The sequence below is a fragment of the Oenanthe melanoleuca genome, chromosome 1A (assembly GCF_029582105.1).
Source record: "Oenanthe melanoleuca isolate GR-GAL-2019-014 chromosome 1A, OMel1.0, whole genome shotgun sequence".
NCBI classification, from domain to species: domain Eukaryota; kingdom Metazoa; phylum Chordata; class Aves; order Passeriformes; family Muscicapidae; genus Oenanthe; species Oenanthe melanoleuca.
The window spans coordinates 22501672-22521295 of record NC_079334.1 but is presented as its reverse complement, the minus strand read 5'-3'; the positions used below and the strand labels follow the sequence as shown (position 1 = coordinate 22521295).

The 19624-nt window shown below is 51.7% G+C and overlaps 1 protein-coding gene across 3 annotated transcripts; it reads right to left on the bottom strand.

The window, feature by feature from the left end:
• Positions 1-2228: 2228 nt before the first annotated feature.
• Positions 2229-18527, bottom strand: SYNGR1 (synaptogyrin 1). 3 transcript variants are annotated; one of them, XM_056511105.1, is made up of 4 exons: positions 18282-18526; positions 7698-7935; positions 6733-6878; positions 2229-4127 (listed from the first exon to the last, which is right to left on the bottom strand). In XM_056511105.1, the coding sequence occupies exons 1-4, from the start codon at positions 18378-18380 to the stop codon at positions 3975-3977; spliced, it is 636 nt and encodes a 211-aa protein (XP_056367080.1). In that variant the 5' UTR covers positions 18381-18526; the 3' UTR covers positions 2229-3974. The 3 variants fall into 3 exon arrangements, with proteins under 3 accessions (XP_056367080.1, XP_056367078.1, XP_056367088.1); XM_056511103.1 differs by having other exon boundaries at positions 2229-4193; positions 18282-18524; XM_056511113.1 differs by lacking the exon at positions 2229-4127 and adding an exon at positions 4956-5419 and having other exon boundaries at positions 18282-18527.
• Positions 18528-19624: the final 1097 nt, after the last annotated feature.

The following is a 19624-nucleotide window of genomic DNA, read 5'->3' as shown; positions in this document are numbered from 1 at the left end:
TAACCACAAATATATAGGACATTGTAAACACAGGTGCCGAGGTGGCGGGGTTCGCTGTAGTTGAATTTTGGAAGGGACACGGACAGGGACAGGGACAGGGGGAGGAGGGCTGAAGGGACACTCGGGCTTAGACAAGACCACTCAGAGGATCCTGTATGCGGCAGGCCATCCATGAGTCATCGTATATACGTATATATGTATAGCTTTATATTATACATCTTTGTAAATATATATATATAATATATATACTATACACAGGCAGTAATGTGGCAGGGGAAGAGGCAGGACAGCCCAGGTGGTGTTGCAGATGCCACACAGGCAGCAGGGAGTTGTCTGCATGGATGGTTCCAACTTGCTGCATGAGGTGGCCTCACTGGGTTCCTTACCTTGTACCTGCTCTGGGGATGGGAACTGAGATTCCTGTGGGAACCACCCTGTAATGCTGCCTTCCTGGGTCCTCCCAAGTGTTTGCAAGGGTACAGGGACAAAGATACCTCCTCCCCTGTGGGAACTGCCAGGAATAACGCAGAGAGGAAGGGCGTGTGATGAGGTGATGAACAGGGTGGTGGGGATATGGGTGATCCAGGGATGGATCACATCAGGAGGCTGAATCCACAGACAGAACTGGGGCAAGGTTTCATCATCTCTTTGCCCTTCACAGTGTCTGCTTCCACAGAACAGTCCCTTACTTGGGGGCTTTGTAAGATAAGATGACATCAAGGGGCCATTGCTCCCAACAGGGGATGTGTAATCAATCCTCTGTAATCAGAACAAATGGCAAAGGGGGAAGAAAGCCACCTTATCATTTTGCTTATACAGCCTTCCCTCTGATCTCCTAATCTCTAGAGTGGGGCTGATCTCACCCACACTTAGAATGTAAAAGGGACATGCTCCAGTCAGCTGCTCAGGTCTCGCCTATGATCACCAGAAATAGGCAGCACCTTATCAGAAGCACCTAAGATAAGATAACCAGCCCTTTGCATAGGTCTGTATATCTCATCAGCTACAGAACCAGCCAAATGCCACTGGAAATTGCATTCTGCATTTTGAAGGGCTCCATGCAAATAAGCAGAGTCCCACTCCCAGGTCTGTCACCACCAACCCTCCACTGCCAAGGCTGAAAGCACATGAACCCAAGCAGAGTGTCTTCTCCCATGGGCAAAAGCAAGAAGTTGTCCAACTACCTACTGTTGTAGTGTCCCCTGTCACATCAATGCTTTTCTCATGACACAAAGCAAGGAGATCAACAGAGGGATGGGAAGTAAGCCAAGATGAAGTCACCTGGCTCATGTCTCACTGAAGTGCTGGTTCTGAGGGGGAGGCTCATTCCTGCCTCAAGCCCACCTGAGCCCATCAGCTGGTTACATGAGGGAAGCAAGCCCAAGAGGATAAAGAAAAGCTTGCTCATTAGTCAGCCCCAAATGGTGTTTAACCACCTACGTAACTGATGGGAGAAGGGGCATGCAAGATGCTCCTGCACCACACTCCAGAACAGAGTCCCAGGTAGATCCCCCACATACTGCCTGCACCTCTCCTTATGTGCCTAGTCACTCAACAGAAGAGGGACCTCAAAAGGTACAACACATTTTTGTGCTGAGGGTTGGTTACTTATAGCCTCCACCTCCTCTCTGTTCTCTCCCCACACCCCAAAGGAAAGCATGAAGGATGACACAGATGAGTCTGGGTGAGTACAACTAATTTCTCTCCTCCTCCACCTCATCATTCAATCATTCTTCTCCCGTGGTGGGAGACAGACAGGAGGGTGCTCCCCCCACATCCAGTCACAACAAACCTCTCTCAACAAAGTAAACCCATCCCAAGCCTAAATATTAGGCTGAAACCCAGAAAATGAAGCCTGAGGGGCTTCCTTCCAAAAAGCACCCCTCCTATTTACAGTATTGCATTCACTCATAGCCACAGAGCAAGGGATGTGTGCCTGTGCCCAGTCATTCCTGCTGTGAGCTTAGGGCTACCTGATTCCTCACTCCAGTCCTCACCAGAGGATAACCACCAGCAGGCAGGGCAAGCCTGGGGAGGACAAGCCATGGGGGCAGGAGCACAAGTCTGCTGGTAGGAACTGGGAGAAATGGTGCCTGTATACAGTGGAGAACACTGCTCCAATTCCCTCTGGGGGGCCTGCTCTCCACAGTTTCTAGCCCTTCCCTATCTTTCTGGGGCACTGGGAGGGAAGGACTGGTAATCCTGGTGTCCTCCAGATGAGGAGATTTTGGATCTGCTCCTGATCTCTACTACTGGGACCAGTGTTGCATCAAGCAGGGTGGCTGCCTGGGGGATGGAGCTCCTCACTGCTGCAAGGTAAAGCCTGCTTCTTGTGCTCTCAGAGATGTTTGTGCCTGGGAAAATTGTCTAGGTAGCTATTGCTGAACTACTTCCATTTAGGGGAAATCTGGCAATCTGTCTTCACATGCAGACCTAACTTGGAACAGAGAGTGGGCTTCCACAGTTGTGTCTTTACTTGGAGCAAAATCATGAGGAGTGTGGAATACCCATATGAGCTCTATCTAAGAGTCACTGCTGCCACCTAGGTGAGGCTTTAAAGTCAGCCAGGATCTGAGATGCTGCAGAAGAGCACTAAGGTATGGTCTATGGCAAATACAGAAAGACTCATTTTCAGACAACTCAGTCTGGCCCCAACCAATTCTCTGCACACCGAGACTTCTTCCCTATCTGAGTGGGAGGCAAAGTGCAGCTGTACAGGGCAGGGCCCTTGGCAGCTTGGCTGCACTTCTGAGCAAGAGCCAGACACTTGCTGGCCATCCCAGCAGCAGTATTTCTTTCTAAGTGGGGTCCTGCTCCATTCCTGTGTGCTACAAAGATGGTGTCAGCAAGAGGCTTTGCACTATTGCAAAGATACAGAAGAAGGTTCAGCAGGACCTGAGGAGCAAAACTGTCTCTCTTCTCCTCCTGCCCTGGGTGAAATGACAAAGGTCCCCTCTCCTGCTTGAACCAGCCCAGCTGGGGTTGGAAGCTCTCAGGGCTCTTTAGGAGCCCACCCCCTCCATCATTCCTCCCACAGGCACTGCATCTGACCCCAGAGACTGGGCATGGCTCCCCTCTTGCCTTATCAAACACTGGTCTGGGAAAAGCAGTGACTAGTAGATGCACAGGCAAGGGGAATCATCTCCATCTCAACCTGAGGGGGCTGAGGAAGGAGTGAATCTCCAGGTATTACCCCTCTGCTCTGCTCGTCTCTTGCTGTAAGCTACAGACATGCCTGTGATTTCTGATTGTACCTGCAAATCTTCCTTTTTCCCTTCCCATTTTCCCTCCTTGTGCTTTCCCCCCTCCCCAATATCACTTCTCCCAAACCCTCTAAAAATAAAGCACCCCTCCCTCACAAGCATATGGCAGGGAAAAGCCTCCCTGTCTTTACATGGAGGACACTGTTCCTTCTGTCCTCCAGGCCCCTCCTCACACTCTTGAATGCTGGCACCACTCTCCTCTCTAAGCCACCAGGTGCTCCAGACCAATCTGGATGCTCCCACATCTACTCCAACCTTTAGTGATACCATCTCTTCTAGGAAGGTCCCCGGTCTCTCTCATTTCCTCTTTTCTGCCTCCAGCACCCTTTCCCCTGCCCTGCTGGTACCATAGCTCCTCTCCTGTCCACAAGACAGACTCTGCCCTCTGTAACAAGGCAGGAGGGAGAGGAGGAAAGTGGGAACCTTCCTATCAAAATGCAGATTTTTGAAAAACTCGGTTCTGGCAGATAGCTTGGTGGGAAAGGAGAAGGAATAGGTGATGGAGAAACCTTTTTTCCTTTTTTTCTTTTTTTTTTTTGTTTTTGCCTTTTTTAAAAACAATAAATAAAAACAGATGACCCAGAAGGCTGGAGCATAGCTGAGAGCCACCTCTTGTACCACTATGCACGTGTCTTGTTTGTGCCTCGGCTTTGTGCCGGCAGTGGGAACGGGGGCAGAAGGGAAAGGGGAAGGGCAAGGGGCGTCAGTGGCTCAGTAGTTCTGCGTTTGGTACCCCTGTGTCTCGGTGTCGAAAGCATCTGCTGGAGGGGGCTGCTGGTACGTCCCCACCGCATCTGCAGCATCCTCCTCGTTGGTGTAGGGAGCATAAGGCATGCCGGAGTCCTGGCTTGGGTCCATGTAGTCCTGGGAGAAGAGGGCCGAGTCGGCACCCAGCTGGAAACGCTGATACGCCAGGAATGCCTGGCCCACCTTTAAGGGAGGAGGTGGAGGGAAGAGATGGGAAGCAGAGAGGGGAGGGAAAAGGAGAAAGAGGAGGAACGTACCGAAAAAGAGAAACAAACAAAAGTGGGGTTAGTAGTGGTTATGGATTAGTGTGCGAGGCCCGCCTGGCAGATCGCTGGTGAAACACCCCACGAGCATGGAAATCCACACCCTCCCACAGAAAGCACAGCCCACAAGGAGAGAGGAGGACTGGGCAGGGATGGCTGCAAGACCAGCTGGCTGGGTGCAGCCTGCCAAGGCTCCCTGCTTTCTCTGGGATGGTCAGGGCACCTCCTGTCTGCTGGTGGGGTTTCACCAACATCACACGGGTCGCAGAGGCTCAGCTGGCACGTGGTTATCCCAGTCAGCCCCTCCTGGCTGTGGGAAGGCAATCTGCCTCAGCAACACCAGAGGGCTCAGCTGCTGGGCTGCAAGGCCATTTGGCTTGTAAAGGCCAGTAAGGAGAGCAGGATTTGACACCAAGTACTGAGGTAGAGGTCACCCCCTGCTACACCTTGATCCGCAATGTGTAGCACAGACCTTGGGAAGGAGCAGCAGGAAGCAAGGCAGCTGCTTCCCAGACCAGGGGACAGATAGCAGCAAACTGCTGTCCCCTGCCTCAGGCACTGCAGCTTGTGGTGTACTGGGGGAGCCTGGGCACAGGGTTCAGCAGGCATGGCTCATTGTCCCAGAGCATCCCTGAGAGAGGCAAGCAGTCTAGCAGGTGATGGGGGAGAGGTTTTTGGGGAATGAGGTCTGGGAAGAAATGGAAGAGATAAAGTCATGGGGGCAGAGGGCATCTCCTGGCTGAAGAATTAGGTCTGAGCAGTCATCAAAAAAAGGCACAGTGGTGTTACACAGCATTAGTTAGGGTATGGGTGAGGGAGAGAAGGGAGCATAAGAGGAGAAGAAATTGCTAGTTCCAACTCTCTGGAGGGAGATCCCCTCGTTCAATGGACAATCCCACTTCAATTCAACGGCCCATATCTTCCCATCCCATGCCCTGCAGTGACTACACACTCATAGTCAGGGCATTGGAACCAGCTCTGCTCAGTGACCTCCTCCAGCTGCATCCCTCCACCCCTTCCCCCAAATTCTCCCATCAGCAAGGGGCACTAAGGCAGCAAGGATGGGGAGTTAGGGAACAGGGTATTGTATTCCTCCTGAAAATTAATGTCTCTGAGTCTCCGGAAAGCCAGAAATGCGAGGAAGCCCTGTGAGGAGAGAGAGGGGTGTGGGAAGGAAAATCAGTAAGGTAGAGCAAACCAGAGTGTTTGACTGAAATAAAACAAACCCCAAGGAACCAGAGGGCGAGGACGGCTGTTTGGCCACTTGCAAGCCTGTGCTTGGGAGAGGATTACTGCAGGTGATGACACCTCCAAAAGTGTCCTGAGAGACCCCTTGCAAAAACCCTGCTCCTTGTCTCACTTTCTGCTGGAGCTTCAGAGGGGCTTCTGGCAGCACTTGACAAGACAGCAAGACACAGCTCATGAAGGGATCACACACTGCTGTCCCTCAATCCTGTCTGGTGTCACCATGGTGAGGGTGCTGACAGCACAACCCTTTGCAGCCCCCCTTCCTCTGTGACAGCTCCGTGGTCTTAGGGCACCTTTCCTGTCTTGCCCCTGCCCAACATCAGGGCCTGTAGGAAGAAGCCACAAGGGCTTATGCATGGAGACAAAATGCTTTCCTACTTGGCACTAGCCTGTCACTTCAGAAAAAATCACTTGTGCTTGGTGCTCTCAGAGGCAGGAGGAAGTCATCAGAGATATTTATATTGCACCCAACATTTTTTCCAGGAAACTAGCAATAAAGAGCTGCTGGGGAAAGGGCACTCTTAAGACAGCACCATCACCTCCCTAAAAGGCGACCCAGTGAGGTGGTACTCCAGTGGTGGGTGCAGAATCCAGAAGAACAATGATGCCATCTTGCATGATGGGAGCAAAGGTGGGAGGGAGATGGGTGCAACCCCTGGCCTGCAGCTCCCTTCTCTGTTTAGTGTCTGTAAGGTGAAAATGCTGTTGAAGTCCTCTGACACACAGAGAAAACGGTAACAGGTTGTCCAGAGAGGTGGTGGATGCCCCATCCCTGGAAACAAAGTCAGATTGAACTGGACTCTGAGCCACTTGATCTAATTGAACATGTCCCTGCTCTTTGCAGAGGGTTGGACTAGATGGCCTTTAAAAGTCCCTTCCAACCCAAATTATTGTATGATTCTATGACAATGGTGGTTGGGATCTGGCTTCTCCAAGCTCATATTAAAGGTCTGTCGAGAACACTCCTTACTAGGAAATGGAACTCTCTTTACCACTGTGCTTATTAGTGCCCTAAAACCTTCTTCCACGTAAGTTTGAGTCCTTGTTTCCCAAGTTTACTTCCTAACCACCTCCTCTCCTGCTTTTCCTTCTCAGAAGCCATGTGAACTGAGATCCAAGAAGGAACCACTCTTAGCCAGTCACCTTTCATTCCCCACAAGGTAACACAGCCCAGAGGGCACTTGATCCAACATCATGGCTACTGTACTCACCCAGGTGAAGATGGAGAAGAATGAGAACGTGATGGCTGCTCGGGCTGCATCCCCCCCCTCATTCAGTGGGTTGTCCTCTGGTTTTGAAGCTTGCCACTGGTTGGTCAGAAAGCAGAAGCCAACGAACCAGAGGAATGCCCAAAAGGCTGGGATGGACCACCACAGGCATGCCAAAGGGAAGGACAAAGACAACCAGAAGATATGTGTGAGCATAACATATCCATATTACATTTCTCTGGACCTTTCAAGCCTCTGAGACCCACCACTGTGCTGCAGGCTGGGCCAAACTGATTGCTCAGCCAGTCTGAGACCAAGTGAGCTGGCAGGCTCCCTGACAGCAAATTGTCAAGGTGACCAAGAGATGTCTGCAGAGAGCGCCTCAGGAGAGTTCATTTGCTTGAGTTTGGACTGATCACAGGACTTGCATTTGGCCTTGACAGGGAGCCTGAAGGGCTTCCAGTACTAGAGCAATCACCTGGGCTCTATGAAACAGGCACTGCTTCACAATCCTGTCCTGCAAGGACAAGCAAAGAGCAATTCCTTCCACAGGAGCTGCAAAAGAGTGAGAAGCAGCTGGTATGCAGTTACACAGAGACCAGCTTGTGCTCAGGGACTCACATCAAGGAAAGATGCTGAAAGATCACTACCATGCTGTGCCCCCAGGAAAGGGGTGAAGGTAGGAGGTGCTCACCCTCTGCCAAGCACAGACAGACACCTGGCAGTGAGGGAAACAGGCACTCTAAAGCAACAGATAAACAGGTCACGATCCTTCCCCTTCTCCCGTCAGCTGCACATAGGATTGCTAGGCAAGGGGCTAACTGTGAAAGAACTTGCTCAAGTACTTCACCTGATCCTGCCCTCACTCCACCCCTGGCCCCTCTGACATCCTCCAGGGAGAACCTGGCACTGAGCAGGCTGCCTGCATGGCTGGAGCGAGCCAGCAGGGCCGAGGGGCGGGAGCTCACCCGAGACGCCGATGTCCGAGAGCACTGCCTTCTTGCGGTCCTTGACGCTGCTGATCTGCGGGAAGTAGGCATCCAGGGCCAGGTAGAGAAGGCAGCTGAGGAAGGCCAGCACGCCCACGGTAATGCCATAGTTGCAGGCGTTGTGATTGCGGTTGAAAATGCAGTGCTCCTCCACCTCATCCACGCGGTTCACGTAGCCTTCATTGACAATGGAGCCGAACACCACGATGGAGAACACCTGGTGGGCAGGGAGACACATCTCAGGGCAGAGCTCTGCAGGGGGCAGACACCCTTCAGCAGCACCTTTGTGCTCTGCTGAGCTCCTGCCCTGCTGCCTTGACTGGGTTGTAGCCACAGGGAATTTACTGGGAACGTGGTCTCATTTTATTTCTGAGGATTAACTTAAAATAGGACATTTTTAGATTGAACCTTTTTATCCATCTGACCTAAAGCAATGCAAAGCAGTTGCAGTCTGGAGTAAGGGTGGCTTCCCACAGACACAGGGAGGTGACATGGAGTATAAACTGGGATATGGTTTTGATGGGGGGTGCCTGCATACAATGGCTTCAAGCAGTGGAAATCCGCTTAGTTTGCACTTACTCTCCCACTCACTCCTTTCTCTTCAAGAGATTAATTGTTTCTACCATGCATCTGCTCTGATTTTATCTATCAAGCTACTATGCTCCTTTCCTCATCCACCCTCCCACAATCCACAGCCCTGCTTGCTCTGCAGCTCCATTCTGCTGGGCTTCCATTCTCCCCATTTCCCCATACCACACACCTCTCTCCACCAGTTTCCCACCAGCTCACTCCATGACACCACCTATCCTTCTGTTCACTCACCCATATGCCAACAGCCTCCAACCTTCCCCACAGATTTCAGGGGCCAACCATCCCTGCTCCAAGTCCACTTGTTAGTGTGAATCCTCCCCACCTGTCACCACCACTGCCACTACATGTTATTTTAAATCAAGCAGAGTTAAGGATGAGTCCAGGTAGAAATGCCCTAATCCACAGTTGCTGGTCTAATCTTTGCTCAAGGGCTTAGCCTTTGTTGCCTGCCACAAGGCTGTCCCTCTTTGACACAGCAGGTTCACCAAAGCACAGAGCTATTTACAGCAGCCCCAGTCTTGCACTTTGCGTCTCAAATAAAGAGCTTCCCTTTCCCCACTGAAGAAAGAGGGGAATATTAAGGCAGCATGTACAGACTTTTCTTTGCAGAGCACCTGGACACCCTCACTAGGAACAGCTGACTGGATGCTGCCTGCAAGAAGAGCCTCAGGGAAATGGGAGTTAGACCTCAGGTATGGGATGAAATTACATATGAAGTGCACTAGGACATCGCCAGGGTACTCTGCCAGCCTGGGAGATGTCTGCAGAAGAAGACCTGGCACCCTTGGAACCACCACCCCATCCCCAAGGAGAAGCCAGCAGGAGGCCAAGTCTCCTGCAGGAAGTCGAGCTAGGTCTGAGTGTTTGCCTGGTCAGGACTCCAGTACCACTAAACCAAACCAAGCACCAGAAGTCAACCCAGAAAGCAGAGAAACAGCTTTGTGAGTGCAGGGAAAATTACTGATTAATGCCAACCCAACACACCACCTGTCATCAGTGAGGTTGGAAACCTGAGATCCAAAGCACAGACCTCTGCTGCTTGGCCTGTGGCATCAAGAACCAGAGGAAAAGCCTTACTCAAAGTCCCTCAACAGCTCTTGGGCAGATACTCAACATCAACCACATTTCACCTGCCTAACTCTAACAAATATCCACCGACACCAGTATTATTTTTTCACCTCAAGTCTCATAATTGGGTCACACTTGGGTTGTTGAAATTGAGTGTATCACACTAGAGCAAACTAAAAAAAGCTGGAAGCTGGTGTTCCTAAGCGTAGGAGCTGTATGGGTTCTCTGCAAATCACAAGAGCTTTTTAAGTTTAGAAGTAAAATAACCAATTTGTCCTCCTCCTCCTTCTTCTTGCAAATTGAGATTGATCTTATTTTGCAGAAATTGCCTGTGAAAATTAAATAAGAATCTCTTCTGCTAGAAGGAAAGATTTAGTTCTTAAAATTTCAGCCTGAATAGTTTGGAAAGCAGCGAAATTGCAGACAATTACAGCAAGGCTCTTTCAGTGGGATGTCTCTCACACCTTCACAACAGGCTGGGCTGACAGGTCTGCTTAGGGTCACTGGCAATAACATCCTGTTCCTCTGACCTGAGGAAGAGCTGACAGACTACTGAAGTGACATCCCAATGTGAGGCTGTGACCAGCACTGATGGTGTCACCTGGAGTACCAACGTCCATATATTGAGCTTACAAATAAGTTTGGGTGCCCTGTTTTCTGCAGCATTAGACAGAAAGCTCATCTTCTCTTTGAAAGATGAGGAACAGACCCTAAAGTAGCACAGTCAGGTGTTCAGCTTGGTTTAGGACTCAAAACTGGTAAAATGTTGATTCCCTGAGTCAGACAAACCCTTGCAATGAGCTGTACTGTGAGTCTCTGCTTACTCATTTGGGATGAATGAACTTCTGTAATGGTCTCTCCCCAGAGACATCTGTGGAGATACATCCTGATACACATCTTCTCTCTGCTCTTACCTTTGGGTTTGCTGCTTTCATACCTTTTTATGCTGGCACATCATAAAGGCACAGCTGAGTCACAAGACTAGAGGAACATCTCCTTCTCCCTAATTTTCAAGCTGAGGTGGCATTCCTAACTTTCCTTCTCCATCTGCAGTGAGTCAAGATGCCAGACACCTCTCCTGTGAAGAGAATCTTGTTTCACAGCCTGGAGGTGCCCAACGTATGATTTACAGGCAAGCATCTGATTTCAGATTATCTTAGGAGTTTTCTGGGGAGATTCCACTAATCATGTTCTCACTTGTGAGCAGAATAGGACACTGTGGATGCTTATCTTCTCTGTCCTGAAACAGCCATCCCAGACTCTCTGTCCTTTGGAAAGCTTTCTATGGATGAAAAACAGTAGCTTAAGATATGTCTCCTCTCTGTGTTTTCCTCACCATTGGCATCAGCTCTGATCCCCACTCCACTCTCTGGCACTGCAGAGAGGACAGAGAGGGCGTGCTCCCTTTGCCAGCCTGTCACCACCCTGATGGCACAGCAAAACGCTGTGAGGTCCCACTGTGCACAGGAGCCTTGAGCTGGGTGGGGTTACACTGACCTGGCAAGAATGGGCAGGCTCAAAGCAGAGATTCCAGGCACAGCTGGACACCAAAAGAAGCAATTACTCCTCCTGCTGCTGCTGCTGCTGACAGGCAACACCACCTTTTTTATTCCCATGATGTCCATACCCGCAAACTGTTGTGACAAACAATTTTCTAAAAAAAAATCATAGTTATGAGAGCTTGGATCTTGCAGTCTTTAGGAGGAACAGTTGCACACTTCATCCATGGCAGCTATTCCTTGCTGGCAAGGGAGCAGCTGGGTGAAGCTCACTGACGTGGCAAGTCATCTTAGAAAGAGCAAATATAATTTATTTCCTTGATTTCACAATCCATGCCCTGCAAGATGATACAAGCAGCAGATGCAGAATGAATGACTGCCTAGATTGTAAACAAAGCACCAAGTTTACAAGGATTGAGTGTTTAAGTTCCTGTTCCTATCACATCTGCAGCACTTGTAAGGAAATGCCAGTGACCAGCAGAACAAGCACAAGCCTCTTTCTGCTCTATGTTAACATTGCTTCTGTCTTCTCCTCCCATTTGGCACTTGCTGCACAAAGCCTTGCCTATGGCCACTGATAAAGTGGCCCAAAAAACACATCCAGCTGCACTGAGGAGGCAAGGAGATGACAGAGGTCTTCTCCTGACTGAGCACTGAGATGCAGGCAAGTGGCAACAGGCCACAGGCCAACAGGAGGCTTCCCAAGGCTCCCAAATGCAGCCCAGCTTTCCACTCTGCAGAGGGAGATCCCTGGCCACTTTCTTATGCCTGGAAACAAAAACCAGCCAACCATCCCCAGCTCTGTGCACTTAAGCTCCCTCATTTCTTCAGCAAGGCTGCTTCAGTCAGTTAACAGACTTGAACTAACTAGATTTTTTGGTTGAGAGGGTTTCTTTAAGCCTCCAGGAGCAACATTAATTGGGCAGGTGTGCAGCCTGTCTGGAGGTACACATTCATTAAGCAGTAATATATTTGGCTGCACTCAAAAAAAGGGACAGAAAAGAGCACTTGGAAAAGACCTGACCAACTCAGCCCTGCTTCTGGGCCCAGCTTTGCTCCACTTTACTGCTCCTTAAACACCATGTCCACATAAGTTGTTGCAATCATTTTCCTCGATCCCTGTTTTCATCCAAGAGCTTCGAAGACAAGTGCAGCCCAGAGCCAGGTGCATTGCAAAGCTGGCACAGGCAGAGCAACGTGCCAAAAGACACAGCAAAAGGAACTTAATGCTTAGCACTGCAGGGAGGAGACAGAGAAGCTGAGAGTTTTCATCTCCTTGTTTTTCAAGGAGTTCATGCTGGCCATTACAGGCATGTAAAGGCTCATTAGTGCAAACCAGGCAAAATTCTGCACCTTGTCATAAAACACCTTTTTTTTTTCCTCTTTGGTAAACAAGGTGATCTGATTTTGCCAAAGGTGAGAGATGAAAAGAGAGGCTCTCCAGTCCCTTCCCACTGCAGGCTCAGCCCTGCAGACAGCCAGGCAAAACCTCCTGAGCATCATGTGAGGCATTTTCCACCATGCTGCCCATCCCCAGCCGTGCATCAGATGCTCCTGAGCATCATGTGATGGATGCAAAGCACGGCCAGCCTCTGGCAGTGCACTAGGATTTTCCTGCACCTCATCCCAGGACTTTGTCACGCTGCCCTCCTGACTCCATTGCCAAGATCCCCACGATGGCTGTGGTGGGGATGAGGCTGAAGAGGGTTTCTGCCAAGCTGCCTGCTTGGGCTCGCTGCAATGCCCTCCAGTCACAGCCTCTGTCGCACTGCGTGCTGCCTCTCCCTCTCACACACCCCCTTCTTTATTCTGTTACAGAGAGGAAATAGTTTGATGACATAATATTCCTCATGGGACTTCAAATCAAATCCCCCTCAGGCAGAACGAAGCCATAACCTCTTCTGAGTCTGATCTGGTAATGACCAGAAATAAATCTGTTTAAAAAGAAAGCAAGAGCAGGAGATGGTGCAAATGATAAACTGGCAGAGATGATCTGGCTTTTCCTTTCATTCAGCCACTTGCAAATGGAGTCTCTGGAAAGCTTTGGAGTGCCCTGCACAGACATGGAATATTATTATTGTTATTGTCATTAAATCTACTTGTATTTAGTTCATTTTGAAGAAAACACATGCAGCTTTTGAGGTGCATAGGACTGCCAGCTTGGAAACAGGCGGCCTCTATTTATTCCCCCCAGCCAGAACCACGCAGGCAGCAAGCAACTCCAGCCCACAAATCTGAGCCTTGTGCAGGTGCTGGAGGAGGCCAGTCTCTCTGGACCCCATTTCCCTGAAAGTGGGACAGGGGAAGAGCATGGCTATGGCAGCACCTCCCTCCCAGCTCACCCTCCCTGGCCATCAGCCACGTGGCACCAGCTCCCCAGCCGGGGCTGAGCTGGAGCAGGTGACTGGACAGACAAAGGCTCCACATCCCTAATTCCTGCCATGGGATCTGGGACACACTTTCCTGGCCAGCCAGCTTTTTTTTCACACATGGTTTGGCAGCTGACTGCCTGGCCATTAACCCTTCCGCCTCCCACCAGACCTGTGCTCAGGTCTCATGCACTTCCCACAGTTAAACAGCATCTTCTGTCCCACCATTGCTGGTGACAACTCTCCACAATCACACACACCCTGGTGGTATCCAGGTTCTTCTGTGCTTGGTCCCTACATTCCTGTGCCACTGGTCAGTGAAGTGACCACCCAAAAGCTGCATCTTTTTCCTAGACGAAAAGTTCCATTTTCTTTCTAGCAACACCTCTCCCTTCCTTGGCTTGGCTGTGCCAGCATAGGCAGAGAACTGCAGCCTGTGCCACCTGCAGTGCCTGCTCCTCTTGCAGCCTTGTTTTGCCACAAATATTTGCTTTAGCCATGTCCCATCACCAGGCAGTTCCTCTGCTTCTCCCCTGCATGCTTCTCATGTTTTGAAACAGATTACATATGGTTGTCTTATTTTTCGCTCACGCTTCTGACCGTCTTTGGTCCCTATTGCTACTTCTCAGATTTTTATCTGAAAATGTCATTAATGAGAGATTTGTTTCTGCTCCAAGATCCTTCCTGGAAATGCTATGCTGGAAACAACATAACCTGCTGTATCCAACCTGAATCACTGTGCAACTGTGCATATCTGTTTTTCATCTTCTGACACAGCCTTTCACCCAATCTCAGTGACAACAAAACTCCAAAAATCCTTTTGAAGCTGACCTAGGCAAGGGCATCCCATGAAGAACTGTCCCTAGGGCTCGACTGAAAGCACTGAAAGTGCTTTGAACCACTGTGTTCTTTCATCTGCACCAATTTACCTCACAAGCACACAGCCAGTGAACGTGGTGGCTGCAGCAAAAATGGAGTGGAGGAGCAGAGGCAGAAAGCTGTGGGTCAGGAACATGGCAATGTCTCAGCTAAATTAACTGGGGACAGAAAGAAGGAGGGAACCCAGTTGCAGCTGGTTGTAGACTAACAGGGCCTCCAGGCTCTAGGGCTCAGTTTAACTGCCACTGCAAGCCCGTATTACATGTCCTTGGAAAGAGACAAGTGGTGTAAGCCAAGCATGAGTGTGGCAAGGCAGGAGATGGGGCTCTCTGCCATGCTGTGGCTAGCTCCCATCCTCCAGCTTTCAGGTGCCAACCTCTCATGGGGAAGCCAGGAATGTGGTTCCTGTCCTTCACCTGCCTTGTCCCCTCAGCTGGAGCTGCTTGGGATGTGCTGTGCCTGCAGACACGGGGGACAGCCCTTCCCATGCCAGTTCAAATGTTCTGGATGCTCCTATCAGCCAGATCACTTGGTAACAACAGTAGCAAGTGATGGAAAGGGAGACTGAGTGCCTCTCCTCATCAAACCTCTCTTTGGAGAGGCAGTGACCCTGGTGTCGGAGGGGGACTCAGCACCTCAACCTACGTGACAAATTTTAATGGGCTGCTTTGTCTGTGCAGCTCTGGTTAGAAATATTCTTACTCAAGCCCACGTCAAAGCAAGCTGGGCCTGCTTCCAAAAACTGAGTTACTTTTGCCTTGTTAAGCAGCACTTCAGTTTCTCCAGCAAGCAGGTTTCCAAGCAGACAGGAGCACCTGGAACAACCTGTTTCAATTAGCATTTACTTATTTATGGCGCCAGCACTACATCCAACGCCTGCGGGCTGCAGAGGAGCCACCCAGCAACCCTGCACCAGCTGTGGAGAGCACTGCTGCACTGCCTGTGGGTCAGGGCACAATGGGAATAGGTAGGGATGTGCTCACACTCTCTGCTTTATTTCAAGGATAATCCTGCAGCTGTGCAGCCCTAGCTCGGCTGGGTCACCCAACGCCATTAGCTCCAGCTGCAGCACCAAGAGCTCCAGCTTCTGGGTCACCTGAACATCCAAACCCGACAGGGGAACCCCACTGAGCCACCACTGATCATCAGCACACACAGCAGGCAACCTTTCTGTAGGGAGACACTCACTTTGCTGTGCCTGCTGGCATTCAAAGCACCCACGAAACCTGAGCTGCCTCACAACACTGTCCTGGTGAGCAGATGTTCCAGAATTGCTAAACTCTTTCCATAATTTATCATTCTGCTTGTCAAATTTATCCTATCTCCTCTTCAGCAAGGAGCAACACAAACAATCTTTGGTCACCCCATCCATTTTTTCCTGATCCTGCAGTTCTCCTTGGAGATTTGCTGCCACCTCAACTGGGCTGCAAACTCCCTGGGCAGGAGCCAGTTTTGATACCTGTTGGCAAAAAGCCATACACACCTCTGTGCCATCATGAAGTCTGCTAAAAGGCAGCATGACTCAAGCACAAGGTCACCGCCTGAGGAAGAGATCATGAGAATTTCTGGTCTCAGGAGGAGCTCATCATGTGAAACAGGCCAAAAGGAGCCTCCAGCTTGCCCTGGAGAGACAATGAACCATTCATGCCATGAGCAGGATAAAGGCAAATGAGATCTCAGGAGATGGGAGGCAAAATACTTTCAGTGTGTGCAGAAGCATGTGAAAGGAAGGATTCTCAGAGAGATCACAAGGAGGGAGAGCCCATGGCCACCAGAAAAGTTTGGCTCACAGAGCCTGGAGCTAGAAAGTCTAAGTATGGATGCAATCACAATTTATAAATACCCAGGGGAAAACACCAGGGATGGAAAAGCACCATTTAAACTGAAGGGCACAAGATCACAAAAGTAAACAGATATCAAACAGATTTACAGCGGAAAGCCTCTGACCACTGGAAACACGGAACCCTCTCTCAGAGGAAGTGAGAAGGGAAAAAAACCACAATCTAGTCTTTTCTCAGCAAAGTTCATCCGATTTATGGAAAGGGCCATAAAGGGTCTGATGCTTGTGACAGCCTGAAAAAGGATTTCACTGCCCACAAGGACCCCTCTCGGTCTCAGGTTTAAAGAAAAGACCAAAACTACAACGAAATACTTGGGGTGAGCTTTTGGGTTCCCCTGCTTTGTTAAAGGAGAGATGCTCGGGAGGACACACAAGACCAAGCCAGTGGAAAAGCAGGAGAAGGAAGGCATAGCCTTGCACCATGATGGCCATGCCACCCTCCCTTGCTGAACTGCTGACCTGGAGCACCTCCAGTTTCTGCAAAAGGACTTTAATTTCAAGGGCCAAGCGAAGTGCCTGGGGTAAATCCCATCCTGTCCTCTGTCAAGGTCAGATGGGCAGGGAGAAATAGCACTGGGTCCCAAGGAGATGCTGCTCTCCAGAAAGTGCTTCTTGCCAGGAGAGACCTTGCAGGGCACAGAAATGAGCTCAGCAAACAAGCCAATAGTCTCTGAGATACTCTGAAGCAGATTAGGTGCCTAATTAAAAAACAAATGTATTTCTTGTTCTCTCCCTCACCTGGCGCCTCCGGGAAGCCAGAATCCTGCAGCGCTTGGACGAAGGGGGAAAAAAAAACTCACCAGACTGAGAGGCACATAGAGAAAGATAAAATTCTGGCAGAGAGATTAGCAACGGGAGAGCCTTTGTAGGTCACATCACGTCCATCATGCCCGGGCACACAGGCTGGCTCCACTCCAGCCTGTCGGGGCGGGGGGCACGCAAACCCCCTCGCCCTGCGCCCAGCAGCAGCCCCGGCGCTGCCAACCCGCCCCAGCGCGACGTGCTGAGCTGTAAACAAGCTCGGGCAGACGGACCGACAGACAGAATGCCCGCAGTCATCAAGTCCTCAGCTGTCCTGGGGCTCTCCGGCCACCCTCCGAGTCACTGCAGGGGATATCATGCACCCACCCGGCGGGGAGGACAAGGACTGCCTCTCCACCACCACCAGCAAGCCAGGCCACCTTCCCCTTTCCTCCCTGTTTCCACCTGGCGCTGCTTTTATTTTATTTTCCCGAAGGCAGACTGCGCTTTGCCTGCCAGCTCCCATGCGCATGTGTCTCCCCGGCGCTGTGTCCCTGCCCTCCCTTCTCCGGCTCAGACCTCAATCTCTCCCCCGCCAGCGCTGCTGCAGCTCCCGCTCCCTTAATCCCAATGACCTTCTTGAACAAACGCGCCAGCCCCATGGGCAGCCATGGGATCAGCGTCACGGCAAGAGCGAGAAACCTGCCCATGACACTCCCGTTAGGCTCCTCTTTCCCCCTGCCCCCTTCCCCACGAATTGCAAAGAGGAAAACATTACAGGTTGGGGGGCTGAGAGGGTCAAGGTACAACACAGAGCAACATCCAGCCCCCACAGCCCCCTGAACTCACCCTAGCACCCTGTGAGCCACAAGGAAGCAATTCCAGGTTCCCCCTGTCACCCCATATCCTGTCTCCCTGCATCCACCATAAACACACAGGCACGGAACAGTGAGAAGACCCTGGAAACCACCAGAGATGGAGACTGGGTCATGGTGCAACCTGACTCACCCCTTCCCTCCCCAGGGACGAAACCCCAAACCAGCCTGCTCTCACCCTGTATGGGTCTGTATCCACACACGCAGACATAAACATACAGCAGCACATCCGTGTGCACGCATACAAGTGGATATACCCGGAGATTTATACATGCGGAGATATATAAACCCTGATCCCTACATCCAAACATACCTGCGGATATACATAACAGAGACACAGCCATAAATGCTAGGGAAGGATATACGTACATATCTCTTATACAGATCTAGGCTGTGTGGAGACATACTGACGGACACATGCATATTATATATGTGGATACATGTACATATAAAGCATATAATAATAAATATGTGGTACATAACGGCAATGATGACAACATATAGTAAGTATAATGCGAAGTGGTTCTATATATATATGTGTGTGTGTGTGTGTGTGTGTGTGTGTGTGGACATGCAGGTGTGCAGGAAGGTCAGCTCGGGGCCGGTGGCCGGCCCGCCCCGGAGGGAGCCCCGCGCCCCCCTCAGCCCGGCGGGTCGCCCCCCGCCCCGGTGCCGGTGCCGGTGCCGCGGCGGGCCCTTACCCAGGAGACGAACCGCAGGATGGTCTGCGGCTGCCGGATGAAGGCCTGCGGGTCGAAGGCGCCGCCGGCTTTCCCCGCTCCGAAGGCGCCCCCGTCCATGGCGGCGCGGGGGTGGGCGGGAGGCAGGCGGGGGGCTCGGCGGGCGGTGCCGGGCTGCGCCGAGCCGAGCCGGGCTGCGCCGAGCCGCGCCGAGCCGAGCCGTGCCTGGCAGCCCGGCGGCGACGAGCCGCGCGCGCCCGCCCACGGGGCCGCGCCGCGCCGGGAGCGCGCACCCCCCCCTTCCCCCCGCCCCGCCGCCGCCGCTCATGGCGGGGACGAGCCCGGGCGGGAGGGTGCGGGCACTGCGGGGCTGGGAACGCCTCCCGGTTATACCGCACGCCACCCCAGACCCCCGGGGGAGGGATGGTGCCGATGCCTCTCAAGGTTTGTGTGGGGCCAGCCCGCCCACACCCCCCGCTCGGCCCTAGTGAGGCGGCGTCCGGGGCTGTGTCCAGTCTGGACACCCACGGAGCCGCCCCAGAGGGTCCCGCGGACACCACAAAGATGGTTTGGGGTCTGCAGCATCTCTAGAAGGAGAGACTGCGGGAGCTGGGCCTGTTTAGTCTGGAGAACAGAAGACTGAGAGGGGATCTCATTAATGCATATAATTATCTCAAAGGTGGGTGGATGGTGCCAGACGCTTTTCAGTGCTGCCCAGCAGAGCAATAAGCTAAAACACGAGAAATTTCACTTCAGCATGAGGAAGAGTTTCAACTGGAGCAGGCTGCCCAGGGAGGTCATGGAGCTTCCCTGGAGACACCTGGATGCCTTCCCATGTCACTGCTCTAGGTGTCCCTGCCGAAGGACTAGCGATCTCCAGAGGCCGGCAATGGCAATTCTGTCACTCTGGGATGCTGCCCACAGAGGGGTGAGGCTGGGCCCTTGGGCACAACCCATACCCCTCACCAGATGGACAAAGATGCTCGGTGAGCCTCAAAATCACTCTGCAGCAAAACCTGGGGCTCTCGCTCACATTTCCAACATCCAGCACCCTACTGCACTGTGTCCGTGGGAGAGGGTGGGAAAAGGCCCTCTCTGAATGTGGGAATCCAGATTTTGGGGACACCCCCTGAGTCTAGGAGGCAGAGACTGCTAGATACACACCTTGTGCTCCAGAGGCTGCAGCCTTGAGAGTAACTTGGGCTTCTCCATTGCCCACATTACCACCATGGCCCCTGGCATGGCCAGGAAGGGATGTGTGGGGAGAAGCCTTCCATCCTTAGGGGCAATCCCAGCTCCTTGGCCCATGCCTGCTGTGCAGAGTAGCTGGCTGCTGCAGAGTCCCTGAAAAATCTGTATTAATA